The 9,789-nt window shown below is 31.7% G+C and overlaps 2 protein-coding genes across 2 annotated transcripts; both read right to left on the minus strand.

The window, feature by feature from the left end:
* Nucleotides 1-2,258: 2,258 nt before the first annotated feature.
* LOC127082632 (uncharacterized) lies at nt 2,259-4,443 on the minus strand. Its single transcript, XM_051022861.1, has 5 exons — nt 3,901-4,443; nt 3,595-3,672; nt 2,813-2,861; nt 2,376-2,642; nt 2,259-2,278 (listed from the first exon to the last, which is right to left on the minus strand). The coding sequence occupies exons 1-5, from the start codon at nt 4,441-4,443 to the stop codon at nt 2,259-2,261; spliced, it is 957 nt and encodes a 318-aa protein (XP_050878818.1).
* A 3,769-nt stretch (nt 4,444-8,212) lies between these two features.
* LOC127087562 (glyoxylase I 4) lies at nt 8,213-9,589 on the minus strand. Its single transcript, XM_051028464.1, has 3 exons — nt 9,284-9,589; nt 9,088-9,193; nt 8,213-8,661 (listed from the first exon to the last, which is right to left on the minus strand). The coding sequence occupies exons 1-3, from the start codon at nt 9,436-9,438 to the stop codon at nt 8,413-8,415; spliced, it is 510 nt and encodes a 169-aa protein (XP_050884421.1). The 5' UTR covers nt 9,439-9,589; the 3' UTR covers nt 8,213-8,412.
* Between the last annotated feature and the right edge of the window lie 200 nt (nt 9,590-9,789).

Genomic DNA, 9,789 nt, shown 5'->3' on the forward strand with positions numbered 1-9,789 from the left:
GTCGTTAATTATGCAAAATAACATGGAACACATCTTAAAACTTTCACTCAAATATGCATCATCAACGTCAATGCATCCCTCCAACAAACCTCTTGAATCTTCAATCAATGGACTTAGATAAACATGTATGTCGTTTCTTGTTTGTCTTTAACCCAAAATCATCATAGATACCATCATATATTTGCGTTTTATGCATAACCTTAGAGATAGGTTATAAATTATGAGAATAATAGGCAATAAAGTATGGTTAGTACTAAGATTACCAAATGAGTTCAAGATTAAGGTTTCTTGGCTCATGGCTAAAATTTGGAAACAACAAATCAATTTTCTTCCATTGCAAAGAATCAGCTACATGGAAAAACTTCCCATCACATTTTCTTTCATATACATTCCATCTAATATTATTTGTGTCATTTACATCAACAAACAATATTTTGAACCTTGAAATATTATGTGTCATTTACATCACCATGGAAGGAGGACTCTTTGTGTTTATACCATCATCAACAACATCTTTATCCTTCAACTTGTAGTGTGACTCCCTGCACTTCGAGAACTAATTTAGTTTTTAATAGTCTCTCATGTATATTATACAATCATTATGATATGCACATATTTTTATATAGCCCATACCCATTGTATGCAATATCTTCTTGGTCTCATAGTTATGGTTCGACAACGTGTTACCTTCTGGGTACATGTCTTTCAGCAATTCAAGCAATTTAGTTAAATTTCTATCCATTCACCAACTTTTCATCTCCAGATTAAATAGTCTTAACACTGCTGGCAATGTGTAAAATCTGTGCACCTCGAATATACAGGTTTTTCCTTATCACTATATAAAGTATTATACATATGGACTCTCCTAAAAGAATATTCTCTAATATCATAGATCATATCTTCTTGTCGATCATACATATATAAATCAACTTAATGTTTCTGCGATACACATGGTCGACCATGTGGGTGTGCAATCAAGCCCGTTGCACATGGCCTAAAACATTTAGATGGCTCATATTAGGGGTGTTCGCGGTGCGGTTTGGGCGGTTTTAATGTTAAAAATCATCTGAACCGCAAGAGAAAAAAACATGCGGTTCGATTTGGTTCGGTTGAAGATTAAAAAAAAACCAAACCAAACCAATATGGTTTGAGTTAGTTCGGTTGATTCGGTTTTTTACAATACTTTTATTATGTATAGTCAATAATAAATAAATACCAAATCATTCATACATAAACATTACCGAATAACAAGTAATTCACAGATTACCAAACTTATAAAAATAGTATTCAATCAAATCAATACATAAATTAAAACTTTCTGTTTGTTCATAAAAAACTACATAGTTGATAATTCATAATTCTTCATGTTTGTTCACAATGGCGTTTGTTTTCTCATAATAATATTGGTTCATGTGTCTTCTAGCATCCATCCTCATAATAATATTGGTTCATGTGTCTTCTAGCATCCATCTTGTTTGTTCACAAATGCAAAATTCAGTCAAATTGAAAGTCCTAATAATATTCTAGTCTTTAGTAAAAGGAGAAAACTTAATACATCATTAATTAAACATTACCAAACTTATAAAAATAGTATTCAATCAAGACAAACCCTTTAAATGCCATTAGTCCTTTTATCTTTGAACTGATTCTGATATATATCTGAAGTTTCTTGATACAGATTGATTTTTGAGTCATAAGTAATGACAAGATAATAAAGAATAGGTTATATATATACCATGAAAGTTCAGAGAAAGTCAAGTATTCTGTTACACATAAAATAAATAAATGCAGATCCATATTCTAGTCAAGTATTCTGTCACATATAAAATAAATAAATGCAGATCCATATGAAATAAATAAATGCATATCCATATTCTGTCACATATCAAATAAACATTACCAAACTTATTGTGCAGTTCAATGGTCAATGATTAAGTTAAGTCATTTCAAAATTTGGTTTTACAAATAAGACAGATCCATATTCTAGCCAACCCCACCAAACTAAAAGTTGAGTAGTTGAGGTAGTTTAACTCCTATTTCATATTTAGACTGCACTTAATTGAGTATGCATATAGCAAGCAACTTAGTTGACGAGTCATTTATATAGCAAGCAACTTAAAGTAACTCATAACCAAATTGAAAGTCCTAATGATAGAAAAGGTTAAACTGGAATTTAAAAGGAAGCAAATATTAAAAACATACCTTTTTTTTAAGCACGTATACTAATCAGATTCAATATCAAAAAATCCTTCATTTAGTTATGGGATCGGAGCCATTTCTAAAAATATATCAAATATATTAACAAATATTAGATAAAACAAACAATTGAATAAAATAGAATCATGAACAAATAAAGTTTACAAATTTATATATACCTTGTTCGAGCTTCTCCAAGTCTTCCAAGTGCTCTTCAATATCCACTTTCAAAGGGGAAGATCTTAACCAATTTTGTGCACATATCAAAGCTTCAACAGTGTGTGGTGTAAGAGAGCTCCTATAACAACTAAGAACTCTACCCCCGGTGCTAAAAGCAGACTCCGAAGCAACAGTAGATATTGGCATAGCCAAGATATCTCTAGCCATTATACCAAGAGTAGGGTATTTGGTGGAATTTACCTTCCACCAATTCAAGATGTCAAAATCTTGACTTTTGTTCTCCCTCGTCTCCATGAGATACAAATCCACTTCATTTTTATTTAAATTTTTGAATCTTGGTCCATGTCCTTCTCAAATTGATCATCCATATGATTAGAAGATGTAACAAATTCTGATAGCTCTATTTCTTGTACATCACTTTCGACTTGGCCTTTACTTAAGAAAAGACTATAGCTTTCAAACATTTTGTTTAATGTTTGCCTCACCTTATCACACAGAGAATCAACAACTTCCTTATTATAAAACTTATCCAATCCCCACCAATAAACTGGAACTTACGTCGAGGATCAAAAATGACAGCAATAAAGACTAACTTATTCATCTTTATGACATCCCCCCAATACCTATTATATTTATCGTTCATAGCATTAGCCATATTTGTAAGTAATGGGTCATCTTTATGATATTCCATCCAAGTCTTCAATGCCCCCAATATCGTACAATGTTCCATGAAATATGTAGAAGATGTTACATAAGTTGAACCTGACACCTTCGTAGTGATTTCAAAAAACAACTTCAAAAATTTCACAAAACACTTGGCATTATCCCAATCCTCATTATTTGGGATACCACCTTCCAACATCGCATACTCAACACATTTCTCACCTAATCTTTTAAAGGCCTTTTGAAACTTCAATGCGCTTTCAAGCATAAGGTATGTGGAGTTCCACCTAGTGGGACAACCATATTGCACTGTAGACTTGTCTTGTATCCTAACTTCTTTAATACATGTCCTAAACCTATCTAAACGGCCAGGTGACTGACGAACATATCGAACCGCACTCCTAATTTTGGAAATTGAAGAATGCATTTTCTTCAACTTTAACCCATCATTGACAACAAGGTTAAGAATGTGGGCACACCATCTTACGTGTAAATTCTCTCCTTTTAATGGATGTGAATTCCAATCCTCCATTCTATTTTTAGGTAAGAGATAGCAACATCATTTGAAGCAGCATTATCAACTGTGATGGTGAAAACCTTATCTATCATCCAACCCTCCAAACATTTTTCAATCTTTTTCCCAATTATCTCTCCCTTATGAGATGTTATTGGACAAAAATTAAGAATTCTTTTATGCAACTTCCAGTCTTGATCAATGAAATGCGCAGTAAGAACCATATAATTAATATTTTGCACAGAAGTCCAAGTATCAGTTGTTAGACAGACACTTTGATTTGTTTTAGTAAACAAGTCTCTAAACTTATGTTTTTCACTCATGTAAAGACTCAAACAATCCCTAGCAATTGAAATCCTTCCCGGAAGTGGGAGCCTAGGTTGTGTAACACTCATAAAATAACGAAATCCTTCATTTTCAACAAACGAAAAAGGCAACTCATCCATAATTATCATTCTAGCTAAAGCTTGCCTACATAATTCAACATCAAAATGGATACCAACAAGTGTATTATTACTAGTTCCTTTACCGCCTTCTTGAAGGCTAAGAGTGGTTTGAGTAGGATCAAGAACACTCTTGGGAATTTTTTTACATTGATGCAACAAATGGTTATTTAAATTGGTGGTTCCATTTTTGTGTGAATCAGCAGCATACGACTTCGTACACCAATTACACTTAGCACGAGTACCCGAAGTGTCTCTTGTAAAATGATCCCAAACCCAAGATTTAGGCCTACAAGGTTTTTGTTTACCTGAATCTCCATCATTGGAATCATTAGCATTAGAATCACCAACTTCTCCAACTTTCCTTTTCTTTTTATTTTGAACATTACCATCTTCATGTTTGTCCAAATCAATAGTTTGAGATGGATTTGCTGTAGGCATCGCCATCGATGGACTATTTTCAGACTGCAAATATATATACATATACTGTTTGTTAATTTACTGCATAATATTTAAACTGCACTTAATTGAGTCTGCATATAGTTCAATTAATATCCTATCACAAGTGACATAACAATGCACCAAACAAGTGACATAACAATGCACCATACATGACCAAACCAAACCAAGGCAATAAAAGGAAATCATGAACAAAAAACCTAACATACAAACATCTATGCTATCAGACCAATTACAACCTTGTTACCAAGCCCATTGAAGCTCAATGCAACAAGCCATGGCTATCCTACTGCAGCACCACACAAAACCTGCAGAAACAAGCATCATAGCAGACCTAACACGTCATCATAACATGTAACAGATCAAGCTGCACATTTCCAATCATCATGCTAAGCATAAAAATTTCACAACAGGCTGTAGCAACCAACAATTATGCGCCATACATTGCAGCCAGTCCACGCATATGCACATCAATAATGTTGCAACCCTGTCATCAAGCATTTCACCCCGCATATGCACATAGCAGACCTAACATCATATTAATGATGCAAACATTTACAAGAAATGCAACCATTCACATGCACCCAATTGCAATGATCATACAAACAAACCTGTCATTCATAAGCCCTCAGTAAAACATCAGTTGTCGCCAACATATCCAAACCTAACATTCTACATCAAGCATAATAGATCAAAGCATCATTCATCAAGGTTGCAACAGTAAATACAATCAAGAGCAATGCAACAGGGCAAGCAGTTCAATCATCACAAAGCATCATGACAACAAAATTGTTATCATACAAGGTATCATAATAACTTCACAAAAGTCCATTAACATAACATATCAATAACAACCAATGCAAGAAATTCAACAATGCATAACATGTCAGTCACACATTCAACAACAAATAAATGAGCAGCAACGAGTCATGAGATCACAATCCATTGATTCAAACCAGATATGCATTTTAACCATAACTGAACAAACTAATTGAACCCAAACTAACATTGTCACATCATCATAAAACTGAACCAATCAATCATTGACAACTAACCACAAATTATGAACTCACCCATCTCCCTAAAAACTCACATTCATTCCCAAGTACAGAGAATAATTTCTATATTTTACCTGATTTTTGGCAACAGAACTGACTTCCTTCTCAATAGTCATATCTAAGAAAGAGAGAAGAAGGGATATTAAAGAAGAGGAGATGAAAAACGAAATTGAAACATGAGGAAGCGAGAGATTTACCTTTCGATTGTGAAGAGGATGAAGATGAGAAACCCTAGATGATAAACTAATTTGTCTTTGCCTTCTTCTGCGTACGATTTTGTCTTTACCTTTCGATGCGTTTCTAAGTTTTCATGCTTCTGTTCTGTTGTTAACCCTATGTTTTCATGTTTCTTTCTTTAGTAATGGGTTTGGGTTTGGTGTAAAATAAATGGGTTGTAAATAACACGGTTTGGTTTGGTTTGGTTTGGTTTCAAAATATAAACCGCAAACCGAACCAAACCGTGCGGTTCTGTCATAAAGTGGCCCAAACACATCCGAACCAAATGCGGTTTTTGCGGTTTGGTTAGGTTCGGTTTGTGGTTTTTTATTGGACCGATTTGGTTTTGAACACCCCTAGCTCATATTATAGGAAGAGACCAATAGAAATATTAAATTAAATAACAAATTATTTGCTTGTTCAAAAGTAAGACATTTAGTTTCAATTAGCTAAGTGGAAATGTTCTATTATGTCAGGCTAAAGACATAGCAGTTTTTTCCTATTTAGTTGTTTATTAAGGCTTTAATGATATAAATTCATCAATTCATAAACTCTTATTCGACAAAAATATAAGTAAATTTTAAGAACATTTTATATAATCATTCTTTCAAAATAATATTTTAATTTTTTAGTAACATTTAAATTGGCATCATATTTAAAGGCATGTCATAAGATCAACTCACTTGCTATTAAATAACATTTAAATATTTTGACATGACGTCACTCTTGTTACCATTTTCTCTATCTTTTAGGTTATATGATTTTTCTCCCGTGGGACCAAGATATGTTCGGGATTACCCGCAATCTATAACCATGGTCAAGTAGGCTAATTGACTGATATCACATTTATCTCGGTCTAGGTAAGAGTCTGAATAAGGTCCAATTTTAAAAATTTAAACAAAGCCTTCAAATTGTTTGAGACGACTCTAATGACGTAGTTGGGATTTTTGTTACCTCACAATGTCACGTCCATCTCGTATAATTTTGACAAATTCTATCACAACATAGATGTTTAAATATTTCTTTATTTCCATCTTTTTTCGTATTCTCACACAAAACACAAGGACAATAAAAAAATCATTATTTTCACGAAGATTTTTTTCTTTTCAAATTGAAGAAATTCAATCAGTATATTCTCATACTACGCACTTAATCTACTAGTTTTCATCAAACTATGATTCATTACTACTTTTTAAAAATAAAATCAAAATCTTAAACAAATCATGCATTTTGAATGAAAACTTTGCTATGTTTAAAACTTTGCTAAGTCACATTGTAAAATCAAAACATTGCTAAGTCACATTGTAATAAATCTACACCTAAATTATATTAGACACACACGGTTTAAGAACTTTGGCCAAACTATGCCATTTACAAGTTGAAAATATATCAAAACTCTAAACACCTTTGTTTTTCACACACTTTCTTAACACGATCAAATGCCAAACTAACCCAAAAACATTAATAAACTAAACAATTTTAACAACCAAGATTCAACTAAAATTTCTCCACACCTTTAAAAGAGATATCAACATTAAACATTTTTCTTAACACAATAGCAACTAACTTTTCTAAGTTACATATAGGGAGAAAATATTTATCCACCAGAAACGTAATGAAGAAGTCAAAGAAATGACTTTCTTTTGAGTTTTGATCGTTGCTCTGATCGAGTTTCCTTCTTCGAGTTTCTATCCTCCTTTCCTTACTTCGTTTGAGTTGGAGCAGAGAAGACAAAGTATTTTCGAGTTTGATTTGTGGAAGAAATGGTGTTTTTTAGTTTGATTTAGTGGAGAAGATGAAGTTCCTTACTTCGTTCGTTTATGAAAGATGATGTTTCGAGGGGGAATATGAAGTTCGAGAAGGCACGTTTGTATTTGTTAATGCGAAAGTGAAGAAAAATATATTGTTTTGTTCTAGAAAAGGAAAATAATTTTCTTATCGATTGGGAGGCCTAATCGAGAGGATCTATATCACTTTTTCCATCGGTTATTTGTCCAACCAAGGGAATAGTTGATGTATTTTAATTTAGAAAAAAAATGTCATTTTGAAAAGATTTCTCAACATTTGTTAATGCATCTAATATATATATATATATATATATATATATATATATATATATATATATATATATATATATATATATATATATATATATATATATATATATATATATATATATATATAATCAACCAGCCATTCTATCAACAATGTTGATATTAGTAATCACAATAATAAATTTATCTTTGATTTGGTTAGATTGCATAGCTTAGTTTGTTCCTACAGATGTGTGTTATACGACCTAGTTTCCAATAACTGTATCAAATGAAATATGGCCTAGGATCATTTCTTGGTGTCAGAAGCAGATCCCAATTTCTGTCACTTTGGAGTACTCATTCTTGTTGGAGTTGGAGTTCTTATTTTTTTAGTGTAGTTTTGATTCTCTAAAGGTTTATCACAATTAATTGTGCAGTAAAAAAAACAGGTTACATAAATATATATTATATATAATTCCTTGCTTTTGCAAAGGAATCTAGTACATCCATAAGAAAGTACAAATTAAGAGATATAATACATACATACATATGTATAAACTAAAAAAGAAAGGCTCACGCTCATACATAACATAACATTGATATTTAATTAACTTGTCTTTCTAATTCCCCACCTCAAAGTTCTCATGATCTCAAATATGGTTGACAACTTGTATCTGTTGTTGCATAATGTCATGATTGAGTCTAGAGCATGATCTAATCATGTCACCAGCTAATGGAATAACGGGAAGATTATCACAATTGCATATCTCAATCATGAAACCATCTGGATCATGAAAAAATAATTGATCAACTTTAACTCCATTTTCTTCCACCAACGCACGAGCATAATCAATCTTCATCTCCTCCAAACATTTTTGTACTGTTCCCATACTTTCGCACTATCCATACACACAACAACAAACTGAATCACTAACATATATGTCGAATACCAGACACGTCTTTGTTAAGATGTGATAATATTACAAAACAAAATGCGTATTCATATTTTGTATTAATTATTCACCTATATGACTTTTAATTAATTGTATAATGCAACCTCTTTGTCATGTCATTATCATAACATTCAGAAGTGTGCAATATAAGTTAAGGTATAGAAAACGTTTGTATTGTTTTTGTCCTTTCTCTATAGCCAGAAAAGGGACAGAAATAGTTTAACTTTTTTTCAAAAATAAAACACAAAATTTATTTATGCAAAAAAAATATCATGGTTTCCGATTAATCAATTATTAAATACTAATTGGTAGTTGAATTAAATGAACAAATTAAACACTATAATTAATTGGATTGAAATGAACTAGTCTTACCTGGAATGATAAATGATTATCTTTTGGATTAATTTCCTTCTTCTTTGGAATACTTTCAGGATCCATTGTCTGAAGAAGGTGAATTCCAATTCCATAGCCAAATAGCCTGCAAAATTCATCATCACATGAAAAAAATAAAATAAAATAAAAACTACCAAACTTGAAGAAAATTAATTTAAATGAATGAATTAATTACCATGCTCCATTAAAATCAAATGATCCAGGCCTTCTAATGGGAATGAATCCAAGAATATTTTGGTAGAAGTTGATAGATTCATCAACTGATTTACAGATAAGGGAGATATGATTCACTGATTTTAGGCGTAGAGGGTTTCCAATAACGTCTTTCATTTTTGTAATTCTTGAAGAATTAATTGAATACTATCTCCCTTATCTAAGGGATGAAAATGAAGTAAAATAAAATAGAAGAGGAGAAGAAAGAATGTAGATGAGAGCTTGAATATGTTAATAAGAATTTGGAGAGTATATATATGTAAATTAGAATATGTGTAATCTATCTATAAATAGAGAGGGAGAATATAGAGGATTTTTGTCTTAGATGTTGTGGTAAAGATAATTTCTTTTTGTTTTGTTGTTTAATACTTTCATTTATATCCAATGATATAAAAAGGATTACATATAAATAGAAAAATGAATGCCAACAATAAACAACAAAAACAAACTAACTCAATACTAATTATC

The sequence above is a fragment of the Lathyrus oleraceus genome, chromosome 5 (assembly GCF_024323335.1).
Source record: "Lathyrus oleraceus cultivar Zhongwan6 chromosome 5, CAAS_Psat_ZW6_1.0, whole genome shotgun sequence".
Lineage (NCBI taxonomy): Eukaryota > Viridiplantae > Streptophyta > Magnoliopsida > Fabales > Fabaceae > Lathyrus > Lathyrus oleraceus.

Bases quoted from the DNA above. Each gene is read 5' to 3' on its own strand.
- LOC127082632 (XM_051022861.1), bottom strand. From the start codon at position 4,443: ATGGCGATGCCTACAGCAAATCCATCTCAAACTATTGATTTGGACAAA. The intron at 3,673-3,900 runs GCTAGGGATTGT...ATTGGGAAAAAG, and splicing joins TTCCGGGAAGGATTTCAATT to ATTGAAAAATGTTTGGAGGG. The intron at 2,279-2,375 runs GTATATATAAAT...ATATATTTTTAG, and splicing joins CTTGGAGAAGCTCGAACAAG to AAATGGCTCCGATCCCATAA.
- LOC127087562 (XM_051028464.1), bottom strand. From the start codon at position 9,438: ATGAAAGACGTTATTGGAAACCCTCTACGCCTAAAATCAGTGAATCAT. The intron at 9,194-9,283 runs GTAATTAATTCA...TGAATTTTGCAG, and splicing joins TTTGATTTTAATGGAGCATG to GCTATTTGGCTATGGAATTG. The intron at 8,662-9,087 runs GTAAGACTAGTT...GTGTATGGATAG, and splicing joins ATAATCATTTATCATTCCAG to TGCGAAAGTATGGGAACAGT.